The following is a 16,916-nucleotide window of genomic DNA, read 5'->3' as shown; positions in this document are numbered from 1 at the left end:
TTTTCCCTGATTTATGACAATAAATCATTCTTCTTACCTGCAACCTGCTTTGTCGTTCCGCCGCATCCTGGAAAGACGACCCCCGGAATCGTCATGCCACGGTACCGCTACAGCCGCAACACTTCCTGCTTCCTGCAAAATTGCAAATTGTGATTGGATACTCAATTTGGAATGACAAGTGTGTATCCAATCACAGTCTCATTAACATCAGGCTACCTAGATAGGCTACTGTCAACAACTTGTGATCTGATTGGCTATCGCAACTGTCTATCGACCCTATGTGTTCTCAAATTCATCCGCTAATGGTCCCGGTGAGTATCCAATCACAAGACGTTATAATGGTGTTGGTGCTAGGAATCTTTAAAATGGAGTCCCAGAGACCTTCTGGAGGAAAGTTCTGTGGTTCTCCAATTAAGGTTTTAGAATGACCTTCCCAAAGTCCTTACTTAAACGTGTGGACAATGCTGAAGAAACAAGTCCATGTCAGAAAACCAAAACAAATTTAGCTGAACTGCACCAATTTTGTCAACAGCAGGGGTCAAAAATTCAACCAGAAGCTTGTGGATGGCTACCAAAAGCACCTTATTGCAGTGAAACTTGCCAAGGGACATGTAACCAAATATTAACATTGCTGCATGATTACTTTTGACCCAGCAGATTTTTCATTCGATCCATAACAAATTCATAAAAGAACCAAACTTCATGAATGTTTTTTGTGACAAACAAGTATGTGCTACAATCACTCTATCACAAAAAATAACAGTTTTAAAAATTATTGGAAACGCAAGACAGCCATTATGTTCTTTACAAGTGTATGTAAACTTTTGACCACGACTGCACATTCAATGCCCGCTATGACACTAACTATCCAGATGGCTATAATTAGGTGAATATACCTATATCCAATGCACATGTTAAGTATTCGTACGCGGTAACGTCAATACGTCCTAAAGCAGGGGTCCCCAAACTACGGCCCGCGGGCCAGACCCGGCCCGCCAGCGTTCGAGATCTGGCCGGCGGGAAGTCCCAAGTTAAAAAAAAAAAAAAAAAAAATATATATATATATATATATATATATATATATATATATATATATATATATATATATATATATATATATATATATATATATACTGTATATATGTATATATTAATGTGTCCATTCCAATCCATGTTCTACCGCTTGTTGCTTGTTACTCTCAGGGTCTCCTAACCGCTCAGGCAAATCATATTGTCCAAAAATGCATTTTCCAATCGATGATGTGATATCATATATACATATACATATTAAAATCAATTTTTACCTGCAATCCTGCTGACTGGTCGTGTGTGCATCCTCGAAGTGGCAACTCCGCGCAACAAGTGTGCCGCAAAGCGTGACATATAGATTTATATATATATATATATATATATATATATATATATATTAGACATTAGACACCTTTTTACCTGCACTCTGCCTCCCGCTGTTTCCCACATCTACAAAGCAATTAGCTACCGACTGCCACCTACTGATACGGAAGAGTATTACACGGTTACTCGGCATAGCTCGGTTGGTAGAGTGGCCTTGCTAGCAACCTGAGGGTTCCAGGTTCGATTCCCGCTTCCGCCATCCTAGTCACTGCCGTTGTGTCCTTGGGCAACACACTTTACACACCTGCCCCCAGTGACACCCACACTGGTTTAAATGGAACTTAGATATTGGGTGTCACTTTGTAAAGCGCTTTGAGTCACTAGAGAAAAGCGCTATATGTGCCGCAAAGTGCTACAAGTGTGCCGCAAAGCGTGACATATATATATATATATATATATGTCACGCTTTGCGGCACACACATATATATATATATATATATATATATATATATATATATATATATATATATATATATATATATATATATGTCACGCTTTGCGGCACACATATATATATATATATATATATATATATATATATATATATATATATGTCACGCTTTGCGGCACATATACATATATATATATATATATATATATATATATATATATGTCACGCTTTGCGGCACACATATATATATATATATATATATATATATATATATATATATATATGTCACGCTTTGCGGCACACTTGTTGCGCGGAGTTGCCACTTCGAGGATGCACACACGACCAGTCAGCAGGATTGCAGGTAAAAATTGATTTTAATATAATAAAACAAAAAGAACACATGTGCAAAAAAGGGAAAAACAAAGCGTGTGCCAATTCACGGGAAACTAATGCTAAAACTTAGCAGGAAATAGAAGTACAACTAAACGACGTGCCGAACGCACGCGAAGCTAGGGCAGAACTTAGGAAAAAATTATCTATGATACAGAATACAAACCGTGACGTGTTGCGAAAAAGCAAACAATAAGCCGAGGACGAACTAAGGAATAACGCAGGTTTATATACTTAAATAATAATTGCCATCAGGTGTGCGACAAAGGAATAGCAGCTGGGACAAATAAGAAACCATGGCAACGAGCTACAACAGGAAGTGCACAAACACAGCGGATCGTGACAATATACACATATATATAAACATATATATATGAATATATATATATATATAAATATAAACAGCCCGGCCAAATTATTTCAACCCAATGCGGCCCCCGGGTAAAAAAACACTGAAAATACATTGCACCCAAGTGTGGAAATTTGCCTCTTTAACAGCTACACATTTGGGCAGCCACTTGTTGCTAGGCAGAATTCATGGATCTCTATCATTTGGGTTTCAAAGCCTAAATAAAAGGAACTAATGCATTCGTTTTTTTCCCCCAATTATCATGTGTCCTAATGCTTAATAAAAATTAATTTGTTGTAGCACATCAAATACTTAACATGCAATGTTTGTTGTGCTGTTTTCACCCCTACTCCAGGCATATTGTCTCTTAGGATGTGTTCAAGGTCAGCGGGAATAATGATGTGTGCAGGAGAATACATGTTTTTTTAGGGAGCAAGGCCAGGGCAGGCATATTTCCAAAGAGTTTGCATTCTATTGCCTTTCAAAAAAACTAGTTTCTACCTGAAGGGGCCACTTATTGGTATGCAGGGCACACAAGTCCACATCTCCAGTGCACTTAGCATGGCCTTTTGGCGCTGAGTGGACCGTTTTGGCTGAGAGCACCTGAGTTCATTAAGATTCAGCACTAGGAACAGGCAGCAGTCAAAAGTTTTTTTTTAGCTGGTTGCAGGACAAAGCAGATATAAGATTCTGCATGTGTAATCCCCTCGTCGAGAACCATGTCAGACAGGAGACATAAATCGGGATTGAAGCGGTAGTAGTTGTGTCAAACTCATTTTCATCGGGGGCCACATCAGTTACAAACGCCGTCAGAAGGCAGCTTCGTGATATCACTCACCCATCCACTACCCGCGACCGCAAGTTGGCCCGATTTCCGCAAATTCCTCCTCACATTTTGGCCAATAATCAATATTTTCGGCAATCGAATTTGTCCCAGCAGGACTTAAACACAACTGTCTTTAACCAATCAAATTGGGGAAATTTTCCATAATTTTCTAAAAATGCTGCAGCAAAATCAGGCATTTTAAAAGAAGTCCACAAAGACTGATTATTATCATGCATGATAGTCATACTTGTCAACCTTCAGACCTTCGAATTTGGGAGATGGGTCATTGGGTTGGGGGTGGACGGGGCGGGACGTTGTTGAGGTGTGAGGGTGGTGTGTATATCCGCTTGGCCACTGTGTTCAATGGAGAAGTCTGATCTACAAAATTTGCAGGCAACATACCCCTTCCCCTTCGAACTCTCCTGGATGAACTGAAATTATTTTTTTCCAATCATTTTGGAAATTGCCAGCATATTTCTTCTTCTTACCCGTCGTCGCCACGTGTCTTCTTCGTTCTTCTGCTTCGTCTCTGTTATGTTTTCGGACATTACTACTTGCCGTAGTTTTGAAGCAATGCATGAGGGGAATCTGGCTGTTGTGTGTCAGTGTATTAACGTGCCGGCTGGAATAAACAAATGCTGAGAAATAGCTCCGTGCCTGCCTACTTTATGGGTCAGAGATAAACCTATGGATAACGGAGACATATATAATAGTCTCCTTTTCAGGTGAGAGAGGACGCTAAAGGCACGCCCCCAATATTGTTGTCCAGGTGGAAATCGGGAGAAATTCGGGAGAGTGGTTGCCCCGGGAGATTTTCGGGTGGGGCACTGAAATTCGGGAGTCTCCCGGGAAAATCGGCAGGGTTGGCAAGTATGATGATAGCTGGTCCTGTGACCTCCAAGATGCAGAGACAGCAGTCAAGGTGCAGAAAAGTTATATACTAATTCGGAGTAGGCAGGCAAAAATCCCCCTTAACATTAGTCACAATTGACAACTAACTAATATTGCGAAGAAAGCGGCACTGACAGACCAACTCTCCTGATTAGTGATCAGAGGCAGGTTGGTCCACTGATCACTAATCAGGAGCAGTTGTTGAGAACAGCTCTCAGAAACAGCGGTGAAGTCACTGCGAGACATAACCGAAACAGGAAGTAGCACAAAAATAAGAGTGCTGGACAGAAAAGAACACTAAACCAAAAAAACCCACAAAAACCCTAGAACTGTCATGCAGATTAAGACAGGATATAACGATTATTGAAAAATCACATAAAAAATTCCCTTTGATTAGTATTACTGTTTCACTTTTTAATGATCTTTAAACTATGTTTGATTATCACATGTTAAAAAACTTAGTGATTCTGATCATTTCCTTGAGAAACAGCTAGTGTGCTAAATGCTAGCTAGCATAAAAGCTCACATGAATACAAGACACATTGATGTTTTTGAGATTAAACTTGGCTAAAAGATCTCACTGTGTCTACAAGTACCGACGTGAATTACTGAACTCATGTTATGTATTGCATGTGGTGAATTTTTATATTCATCTTGGAGAAAGCAAACCACCAAGTATAATCGAATAGTGGTATTTCAGTTTGAGCACATAATAAAATAAGGGTCCTTAGTTTGATATTTGCAGGTGGATTGGATCCCTTTTCGTAGGAAATACAAAAGTGATAGCCCTATCCTTGAGAAGAGACCACCTATCCAGTTCAAGTTATGACTTAAAGCAGTTGTTTTCCAGACACTTACAAATGAACAACCCCATCCCCTAGAGGGGGGGGGGGTTGCCCACATCTGAGGTCCTCTCCAAGGTTTCTCATAGTCAGCATTGTCACTGGCGTCCCACTGGATGTGAATTCTCCCTGCCCACTGGGTGTGAGTTTTCCTTGCACTTTTGTGGGTTCTTCCGAGGATGTTGTAGTCGTAATGATTTGTGCAGTCCTTTGAGACATTTGTGATTTGGGGCTATATAAATAAACATTGATTGATTGATTGATTTTATGGTAAGGATGTGCTCTCCTGACTTAGTACCGGAATGAGGAATATAAAACTGATGGTTTGGGTTCTCCAAGTTGGGGAGTGCTTCATTTTCTTGACCTGACCTCCTCCAGGAACTGCAGTCCTGTATAATGACACTCGCTTGTAATAAAGCAACTTAACGTCTCTTTTGATCCAGCCACACTGCTGTGTCGCTCTTCTGTCCGGACGAGGATGACAAGGCCAGAAATACACATCAGTACTTTTTCAGCACATTCAATGATAAACACGATTATTTTGGTCATAATATATGTGATATATACATTTTCACATTGTTACAACTTCACTACACAATTGCTGCTCAATTTGATTTGTTATCATTATTTATCAACAAACTGATGCTTTGGAACTATAAGTCAAAGTGACGAGCAGATATTTTAGTTTGGCTAGTGTATAATTTATTTTGAAAAGCGTTTTAGTGACAACAAAAAGCTCAGAGTAGCTTGTCGTTTCACATAATATCGTGTTAAGAACAGCATTTACATGCATAACCTTTTTTTTCTGTCAAATGAAAACACATTCATTAAGAAGTATGAATTGCCTTATACAGTCGTGGTCAAAAGTTTACATACATTTGTAAAGAACATAATGTCATGGCTGTCTTAAGTTTCCAATCATTTCTACAACTCTTATTTTTTTGTGATAGAGTGATTGGAGCACATACTTGTTGGTCACAAAAAAAAACATTCATGAAGTTTGGTTCATTTATGAATTTATTATGGGTCTACTGAAAATGTGACCCAATCTGCTGGGTCAAAAGTATACATAGAGCAATGTTAATATTGGTAATATTGTTACATGTCCCTTGGCAAGTTTCACTGCAATAAGGCGCTTTTGGTAGCCATCCACAAGCTTCTGGTTGAATTTTTGACCACTCCTTTTAATAAAATTGGTGCAGTTCAGCTCAATTTGTTGGTTTTCTGACATGGCTTTGTTTTTTCAGCATTGTCCACACGTTTAGGTCAGGACTTTGGGAAGGCCATTCCAAAACCTTAATTCTAGCCTGATTTAGCCATTCCTTTACCACTTTTGACGTGTGTTTGGGGTCATTGTCCTGTTGGAACACTCAACTGCGCCCAGGACCCAACGTCCGGGCTGATGATTTTAGGTTGTCCTGAAGAATTTGGAGGTAATCCTCCTTTTTCATTGTGCAATTTACTCTCTGTAAAGCACCAGTTCCATTGGCAGCAAAACAGGCCCAGAGCATAATACTACCACCACCATGCTTACAGTAGGATTGGTGTTCCAGGGATTAAAGGCCTCACCTTTTCCCCTCCAAAAATATTGCTGGGTATTGTGGCCAAACAGCTCAATTTTTGTTTCATCTGACATCACATGGACAAAGATAAGACCTTCTGGAGGAAAGTTCTGTGGTTCATGTTCCAACAGGACGATGACAATGACAAACACAAGTCAAAAGTGGTAAAGGGATGGCTAAACCAGGCTAGAATTAAGGTTTTACAATGGCCTTCCCAAAGTCCTGACTTAAATGTGTGGACAATGCTGAAGAAACAAGTCCATGTCAGAAAACCAAAAATTTAGCTGAACTGCACCAATTTTGTCAAGAGGAGTGGCCAAAAATTTAACCAGAAGCTTGTGGATGGCTACCCAAAGTGCCCTATTGCAATGAAACTTGCCAAGGGACATGTAAGCAATTATTAACATTGCTGTATGTATACTTTTGATACAGCAGATTTGGTCACATTTTCAGTAGACCCATAATAAATTCATGAAAGAACCAAACTTCATGAATGTTTTTTGTCACCAACAAGTATGTGCTCCAATCACTATCACAAAAAAATAAGAGTTGTAAAAATGATTGGAAACTCAAGACAGCCATCACACTACGTTTTTTACAAGTGTATGTAAACTTTTGACCACGACCGTGTACGCACATTATTTCCATGCATTTGCTGGCCACATAAAATGATATGGACCCCCCCCCCGGCTTTGAGTTTGACAACTGTTATGACACCCGCGGCTTATAGGGTCACATTTTTTTGAGGGACCGAAAATATGTCTATTCATTTTTCACAAACGTGATCATAGAAATTTGTCAAATTTAATCGTATAAGTATATAACCACATCCACCAGAGGGCAGTGTGGTGAAACAAAAAATGTTTTACATTTAATGAATGGCTGTCAATCTCGTTTTTGCTGTGAATACATCCATCCATCCATTTTCTACCGCTTATTCCCTTTCGGGGTCGCGGGGGGCGCTGGCGCCTATCTCAGCTACAATCGGGCGGAAGGCAGGGTACACCCTGGACAAGTCGCCACCTCATCGCAGGGCCAACACAGATAGACAGACAACATTCACACTCACATTCACACACTAGGGCCAATTTAGTGTTGCCAATCAACCTATCCCCAGATGCATGTCTTTGGAAGTGGGAGGAAGCCGGAGTACCCGGAGAGAACCCACGCATTCATGGGGAGAACATGCAAACTCCACACAGAAAGATCCCGAGCCTGGATTTGAACCCAGGACTGCAGGACCTTCGTATTGTGAGACAGACGCACTAACCCCTCTTCCACCGTGAAGCCCGCTGTGAATACACACTATACATATAAGATAGATAGAAATACAATTACCTCATGATATTATTACAAAATTGCCCGTGCATTTTATTATTGTAATATTTTACTACGAAATTGATGTATAATTTAGTTTATTATTTTTAGTTAAAAAGGTTCATTATTTCTTCGGTCAGTGGTCAACAAAATGAACAAACAGTTTTACATAAACAAACAGTTTGTACGTCCATAAATTGAAAATGTTGCAGACCAAAAGGGTTTAGGCAGAAGTTGAACACTTATTGCACCTAACCCTAATTATTTTTTACGAAGAAATTGACAGATAATTTAACTAATAAGAGGTCAAGGTGACAAGCAGATATTTTAATACGTATGACAAAAAAAATGCCTGGACTATCTTGTAGCATGATCAGATAAATTCATTAGGAAGAACTGCAATTGCATGCAGTACAATTTCTCAGTCAAAATTGAAAATAAATATTAGACATTATAACTGGCCTGAAAAAGATATTACATGAGGAGATTAAACTGTCAAAGCAATTCTGTGATCTTAAATAATTTTAATTTTTAGCATGATCAGAAAAAAACAGAGATGTCTCCGTGTAGAACACTCCCTCGTTAAAAAGTCAATCTCTGTAGGAATTTGTGATGTCGCAATCTTACCTATTGCTGGTTTTCTAATAACGTCACATCCGTTTTTCGTCTTCGCGGCTTTCGGCATCAGTGAGTGTGATGTTAGAGTGGAAAACGCCGTATTGCTGTTCTGTTCTTGGGTGTTCCAGTCGTTCAAATACACTGAAAAAAGTAGTGTTCATAAACAAGAAAAAAAAAATACAAAAATTAGGGGTATTTTAATGGAACTAAGCAAAATTATCTGCCAATAGAACAAGAAAATTTGGCTTGTCAAGACTTTCCAAAACAATGTAAAATTAGCTAACCTCAATGAACCCAAAAATACCTTAAAATAAGTATATTCTCACTAATAACAAGTGCATTTTTCTTTGCCGAAAAAATAAATTAGACCTTTTTTGCTCAATATGTTGAAAAATATTCCTAAATTAAGTAAATGCTAGTGCCATTATCTTTACATAATGATCTGCGCTCGGTATCATGATTTTTTTTTCATGCTTGAAAAAAGAAATTATTACTTTAAAAAAGTAGTTTTATACTTGTGAGTGTTGATGACACAGCTTTGCAACAGTTGATATTCTAGTTTCAAGCATGTTTTACTCAATACAGGTCATAAAATCTCAGCAACAATCTGTAATATCTTAGTGAGATCATTTAGGACCAAAACCCTTAAAACAAGTAAAACACTCTAACATAAAATCTGCTTAGTGAGAAGAATTATCTTATCAGACAGAAAATAAGCAAATATCACCCCTATTTGAGATATTCAATCCTACTTAGATTTCAGTTTTTGCAGTGTAGGAAAGAGCTTTCATAGGAAAGAAATGGCTACATATGTAAAAAAAAAAAAAAAAAAACACATGATAGTCAATCTCTGTAGGAATTTGTGATGTCGCAATCTTACCTATTGCTGGTTTTCTAATAACGTCACATCCGTTTTTCGTCTTCGCGGCGTTCGGCGTCAGTGAGTGTGATGTTAGAGTGGAAAACGCCGTATTGCAGTTCTGTTCTTGAGTGTTCCAGTCGTTCAAATACACTGCAAAAAGTAGTGTTCATAAACAAGAAAAAAAAAATACAAAAATTAGGGGTATTTTAATGGAACTAAGCAAAATTATCTGCCAATAGAACAAGAAAATTTGGCTTGTCAAGACTTTCCAAAACAATGTAAAATTAGCTAACCTCAATGAACCCAAAAATACCTTAAAATAAGTATATTCTCACTAATAACAAGTGCACTTTTCTTTGCAGAAAAAATAAATTAGACCTTTTTTGCTCAATATGTTGAAAAATATTCCTAAATTAAGTAAATGCTAGTGCCATTATCTTGACATAATGATCTGCGCTCGGTATCATGATTTTTTTTTTCATGCTTGGAAAAAGAAATTATTACTTTAAAAAAGTAGTTTTATACTTGTGAGTGTTGATGACACAGCTTTGCATCAGTTGATATTCTAGTTTCAAGCATGTTTGTCATAAAATCTCAGCAACAAGCTGTAATATCTTACTGAGATCATTTAGGACCAAAACCCTTAAAACAAGTAAAACACTCTAACATAAAATCTGCTTAGTGAGAAGAATTATCTTATCAGACAGAAAATAAGCAAATATCACCCCTATTTGAGATATTCAATCCTACTTAGATTTCAGTTTTTGCAGTGTAGGAAAAAGCTTTCATAGGAAAGAAATGGCTACATATGTAAAAAAAACAAAAACAAAAATAAACTACATGATAGTGCACTAGTTGAGGAAAATGAGCAAACTACATAAATAAAATCCTGTAATTTGATTGTGACATTATTTTTTTATCTTGATGGATTGAAAGTTAACACCAATGCATTGACTGATGAACATTATCACATCATTTGTTCAGAAAGTATAAATAAAGACAAATAAATGTAGAATACTCTTAACCACAACATGTAAGTGTAAAAAAAAATCCCCACAACATTATAATTTGTACATTTTCACAATGTGCTATTTCTATTTTTAAACAAAGAAAACAATCTAAAGTCGTTTTTATTTTTAAGTTATCGTGCCGTGATTTGACCGGTCAGGCCCCCTTGGGAGTACATTTTTCTCCATTTGGCCCCTGATCAAAAATGAGTTTGACACCAAGGTTTAAACCTTTCAAAAAGTATTTTTTTTAAGATTGTATAAATCCTGGACTTACATTTTTTTTAAGACAGACCCTCTGCGACGTCACGTTCTGTGATATTTCAATATTTTATTAATGTTTTGTATGAAAACTAGCTTGAATAAGAGTAAAAGGGAACGACAATATAAACATGAACAAGGGGTAAAAAAATAAAAAATAAAAATAAGGGAGCATTATCGCCGCAATTACAACCACTTTCACTCTATTGTCATTGCAATGAACGACGCACGGGGGCGCCACTGACTGCATAAACCCATCCATTTTCCTACTGCTTACTGAATGCAATTTATTTTTTTAAATGCAGATTTATTTTTTTAAACAAAGCATTTACTTTAACTTATTAGTAGAAAAAAAAAAGATTGATTTATATTCTTTGCTGAGCGCACCGTTCAGGTTTCTGTACGGTTTCAAAATAAATGCATATTTAAGTAATGTTCGTTTTCTTTTGTTATGTTATCTTTTTTAATGACATTGTTATTCAAATGAGGGTTACAGAAAAAGGAAAACAATGGTCATAGCTACGGCGTGCATAATTGCCGTAAAACAAAATTACGTAAATGGCGTAGTCTTCACTCGGCGCCGCAATAAATAGTTTGTCTGCATAAGCCAGGGATGTCCAAAGTGCGGCACGGGGGCCATTTGCTGCCCGCAGTTAATTGTTTACCGGCCCGCCACACATTCTGGAAATGCTATTGCAAATATAAAAAAGGACATTAAAAATATTGGAATGAAGTGAAATCTAACGAGAAAAAGTTGCAATGTTGACTCAAAGCTGCCATGCAGGCTGTTTTTTCTTTTCTTTTGTCTTTATTTTACCATGTAAAAAATATCTTTACCATGAATTGATTAACGTGGACCCCGACTTAAACAAGTTGAAAAAACGTATTCGGGTGTTACCATTTAGTGGTCAATTGTACGGAATATGTACTGTACTGTGCAATCTACTGATTACAAGTTTCAGTCAATCTATTATTATTATTTTTTTGCCATTGCTCAAAACAAAAAATAATGACAAAAAAAATCCATGTTATAATGAATTATTTTCAAAGCTCCAATTATTTCAAAAATTTCACTTTGAAATGTTTTATGTGGTAAATATTGCATATATTGTGCAGTTGCTATATAAAAACAAAGTTTTCTTTGACAAAAGAGCATAAAACAAACAAAATAATAGTTAAAAAGTTAAAATCGACAGATATATCTAAAGTTCATCTCGTAACTTAAGTGTTGAAAGTAAAAAAAAAACTAATAAAAATGTATCACTTTCTGAGTGGGGCACCTTTTGGATCCCTAATATATTTAGTGGTATTGTATTTATCTTTTCACTGTGATTACTCAAAAATGATAAACAATTAAAATCAATGGTGTCCTAGATTATTGATCTTTTAGGGCTCTAATGGCTAAATACTGCATATTTCAGTTTTACTATTAAAAAAAAAAGATTTTTTTGACAGAAAAGCCATAAAACCTTATTTCTTTCTTTTTTTAAAAGTTGATATAGAGATTTACTGTAAGCGTTAAATGAAAAATAATAATAAAACTGAGACCCTTTATGGCAGTGGTCCCCAACTACCGGGCCGTGGCCCGGTACGTGGCCCGATTGGTACCGGGCCGCAGAAGAATTTTTTATCAATTTTTATTTTTTTAAAAATTAATTTTTTATTAAATCAACATAAAAACCACAATATACACTTACAATTAGTGTACCAACCACAAAAACCTCCCTTTTTCATGACAAACAAAAGAAAAAAAAAAGAAAAAGAAAAAAAAGGATTCCCCCGGGCCGCGGGACAAATTATTAAGCGTTGACCGGTCCGCGGAAAGAAAAAGGTTGGGGACCACTGCTTTATGGTCCCCGGGACCCCTAAAGGTAAAATACATTTTAAAAATCCATATATTTTGTTATGGTTTGAAAATGAAAATATAAAAATGGCCCCCGCATGCTTTAATTTTTTCGTGTGCGGCCCTCAGTGGAAAAAGTTTGGACACCCCTGGCGTAAGCGCTTATAATAACAATATCACTCGGTTAATATTCAAGTCACGAAATGTAGATGGAGTATTGTTGGCACTTTTTGGATGTTTTTTTTTTAAATTTTTTTTTATGGGTGGAATAGATGTCCTTTTATTCACGAATTAGAATGCATTAAAACAATACATCTGTCGTTGTGTCTTTCTTAATGATTGTGAATGATAGGCAAAATTGTAAAAATACAAAACAAAAACGTCCATTTCACATTTTTGCTGAATGTTTTGTAAAGCACCAACTCAGCGAGTCTAGATAAAAGAAAGCCAATATGAGTAAAAACTAAGAGCATTAAGCGTTTACCAAAGGCAGCAATAATAAATGAAGCTTTCGGCACCTACACAATGCATATTTATCCGGGAGACTCTTGATACCAATTTCCTTGACCCAGCCACACACAAGGAAGTTGTAGACCTCCATGCTTATCTCAAGTTTTCAACTGTTGCCACTGGACCCTGACCCGATTCTGTCAAGAATCGTGTGGTGACTGTCTGTGCATCAGTCTCCCCACTTCAAACTAAGTCATCCTCCAAAAGGGATACCCCCCTACCAGGAGGATCGTCATACTCATTTCGAGTGACCACCGATGATGATGATTTGGGTTTTTGGCTGGGAAATGACCAAAATTCTATGGTCAAATCAACGTAAGAATCCAACATTGATTAAACGTTGTCAAAAAGCATGATGTCTCAACGTTGTTTTATTGTCCTGTGCCTGCTGGGTTATCTTAAAGGCCTACTGAAATGAGATTTTCTTATTTAAACGGGGATAGCAGGTCCATTCTATGTGTCATACTTGATCATTTCGCGATACTGCCATATTTTTGCTGAAAGGATTTAGTAGAGAACATCGACGATAAAGTTCTCAACTTTTGGTCGCTAATAAAAAAGCCTTGCCTGTACCGGAAGTAGCAGCCAATGTGGGCGTGACAACACCGGTGTGAGGGCTCCTCACATTGCTTATAATCATAGCCACCAGCAGAAAGAGCGATTTGGACCGAGAAAGCGACGATTTCCCCATTAATTTGAGCGAGGATGAAAGATTTGTGGGTGAGGATAGTGAGAGTGAAGGACTAGAAGTAAAAAAAAAGACAAGGTGGCAGTGGGAGCGATTCAGATGTTATTAGACACATTTACTAGGATAATTCTGGAAAATCCCTTATCTGCTTATTGTGTTACTAGTGTTTTAGTGAGATTATAAAGTCATACCTAAAAGTCGGAGGGCTGCTGTGACCGCCAGTGTCTCTGAGGGAAGCCATATGGAGGAGCCAAGAAAGTCGCAGCTGCCTCTTGGACAGCTGCAGGAGGACGCAAGCTCCGCTCATGTCTCTGGTAAGAGCCGACTTATTACCACAATTTTCTCACTGAAACCTGCCGGTTGACATGTGGTAGAGAAACATGTTCGCTTGACCGCTCTGTTCCATATTAAAGCTTCACAACAAACACAGAAACACCGGCTGTGACATAGTGCTGTATTGTATTTCTTTTTGTCTTTTTTTCAACCGGAAATTCTTTGCTCCGATTAGGGGGTACTTGGATTAAAAAAATGTTCACAGGGGGTACATCACTGAAAAAAGGTTGAGAACCACTGTTTTAGAGTATTGTCCCTTAGAAATGGCTACTGAACCACTTGACTTTGTTGCTGGGGGGGAGGCAACGTTCTGTCGCTACCGCAGGTTGAGGGCGTTATTAAAGATGAACGAGGTGGAGGAGAGTGCCGTAAAAAAAAAATCAGAGCAGAGCTGTTACAGAATAAACTATCTGCTCCTCTGCATGCAATATTTGTCCTGAGTTTCTGAAACCAGAAGTGACACATTTAAACAGGGAAGGCTAATGGCAAATTAAGACATTTTTGATCACAGCTTGAGTTTCCAATCATTTCTATAACTCTTATTTTTTTGTGATACAGTGATTGGAGTACAAAAATCCTTAATGAAGTTTGGTTCTTTTATGAATTTATTATGCGTCTACTGACAATGTGACCAAATCTGCTGGGTCAAAAGTATACATACAGCAATGTTAATATTTGGTTACATGTCCCTTGGAAAGTTTCACTGCAATAACACACTTTTGGTAGCCATCCAAAAGCTTCTGGTTGAATTTTTGACCATTCCTCTTGACAAAATTGGTGCAGTTCAGCTAAATGTATTGGTTTTCTGACACAGACTTGTTTCTTCAGCATTGTCCACACGTTTAAGTCAGGACTTTGGGAAGGCCATTCTAAAACCTTAACTGTAGCTTGATTTAGCCATTCCTTTACCACTTTTTATGTGTGTTTTGGGACATTGTCATGTTGGAACACCCAACTGTGCCCAAGACCCAACCTTCGGGCTGATGATTTGAGGTTGTCCAGAAGAATTTGGAGGTAATCCTCCTTTTTCATTGTCCCATTTACTCTTTGTAAAGCACCAGTTCCATTGGCAGCATAATACTACCATCACCATGCTTGACAGTAGGTGTGGTGTTCTTGGGATTAAAGGCCTCCCCTTTTCTCGATCAAACATATTGCTGGGTATCGTGGCCAAACAGCTCAATTTTTGTACCTCCCAGTTCTGACAGTTATATACAAATATCAGCGGGATGCCAGGAAGAATGTTGACGGAGTGAAAAGGTAAATTTAAAAAGCATTTTTTTAAAACAATACTGCAGAGCTAAATGTTTAATGAGTTGGGTTCTTCCTGTATTGCACGTGTTTTTGCAGTTTGCATCTATTTTAAATGTTGTTGTACGTTTGCCCCGCACTTGTGTGTTTTGGACGTTGCAGCACGTTTGCCACTGTCGACCACCGTATATTTACCAGCAGAAGTCAATGTTGATTCTGTCACACAGTTCCAGGACAATGGCTGTTGTCAACTAACCAGTACATTGCCAGGCAAATACGATTATATTTTGTAAAACCAAAATCAATTACGATCTGAGAAGATTCAATACAAATTCTGTATCCATATTCTCCATTTTGTACCTGATCTCACCAACTAACTGCATGAACATTTACCTGTCAATGGCAGTTTCCTTTTTCTAACAGCTCATCTAACGGCATCATTTTGTGTCTGGAAATTATATACACTTTGAGGCCAGGCAGCTGCTGTTTCAGCATCTTCAGAACAGTAAACACAAGGCCTCTGCCGTCCTGCTTCACAGAGCTGCTCGGCCCCCAGAAGACAAGGGTGAAGCAACTTCTACTGTCCCTGCAGCACCTTAGGATGCGTAGACAAGTAACCACCCGACATCTTGGTCGTAGCCAATGCTGGGCGCGTGGTTCATTCGGATGACACACAGAGAGGTCTCTTGCCGCTAGTTAGCTGGTCGCAGCTGGTGATGAAGGCGCATGTCTTGCAATGCATCTTCGGAGTCTGTGCAGGTCAAACACATTGATTCCTAAATCAATGTCACTGTATCAATCAATGTTTATTTATATAGCCCTAAATCACAAGTGTCTCAAAGGGCTGCAGAAACCACGACATCCTCGGTAGAGTCACATAAGGGCAAGGAAAAACTCACCCCAGTGGGATGTCGACAATGATTACTATATATATATATATATATATATATATATATATATATAAAATTAACATATTTCATAACTTGACATTTATACATCATTAACATATTTCATCTTTTTTACATATATATGTCATTAACATATTTCTTAACTTCACATATATACATCAACATATTTTCATATTTTTACATATGTATGTCATTAACATATTTCATAACTTGACATATATACACCATTACCATTTTTTTATATCTTGACATATAAATGTCATTAATTTATTTCATAAATGTACATATACACACCATTAACATATTTCATAACTTTTCATTAACATATTTTTATAATTTGTTATATATACGTCTAACATATTTCATAACTGGACATATATGCATAATTAACATATTACATAACATATGTACATAATTAACATATTTTATAACTGGATATATATACATCATTAACATATTTCATATTTTTTTATATAAATGTCATTAACATATTTCATAACTTGGCATATATACACCATAAACATATTTCATAACTTGACATTAACATATTTCATAACAGGACATATATACGTCATTAAAATATTTCATAACTTGACATACATGTTCCTATTAAGATAGTTAATAATTTTACAAACAAGCTGCCATTAACATATT

General features: G+C 37.3%; 1 protein-coding gene across 2 annotated transcripts in view; it reads right to left on the bottom strand.

Moving 5' to 3' along the window:
• Positions 1 to 16,916, bottom strand: part of ptgfr (prostaglandin F receptor (FP)) — a 131,694-nt gene that overhangs the window by 22,301 nt on the left and 92,477 nt on the right. For both annotated transcript variants that reach the window (XM_061887796.1, XM_061887797.1), the window contains 3 exons: positions 9,480 to 9,611; positions 8,609 to 8,740; positions 38 to 132 (listed from right to left, as the gene is read on the bottom strand). In XM_061887796.1, coding sequence (XP_061743780.1) covers positions 38 to 95 — 58 coding nt within the window. In that variant the 5' untranslated portion in view covers positions 96 to 132; positions 8,609 to 8,740; positions 9,480 to 9,611. The remainder of the gene's footprint in view (positions 1 to 37; positions 133 to 8,608; positions 8,741 to 9,479; positions 9,612 to 16,916) is intronic.

The sequence above is a fragment of the Nerophis ophidion genome, linkage group LG26 (assembly GCF_033978795.1).
Source record: "Nerophis ophidion isolate RoL-2023_Sa linkage group LG26, RoL_Noph_v1.0, whole genome shotgun sequence".
NCBI classification, from domain to species: domain Eukaryota; kingdom Metazoa; phylum Chordata; class Actinopteri; order Syngnathiformes; family Syngnathidae; genus Nerophis; species Nerophis ophidion.
The sequence above is the reverse complement of the archived record's forward strand: the minus strand, read 5'-3'. Positions and strand labels throughout refer to the sequence as shown.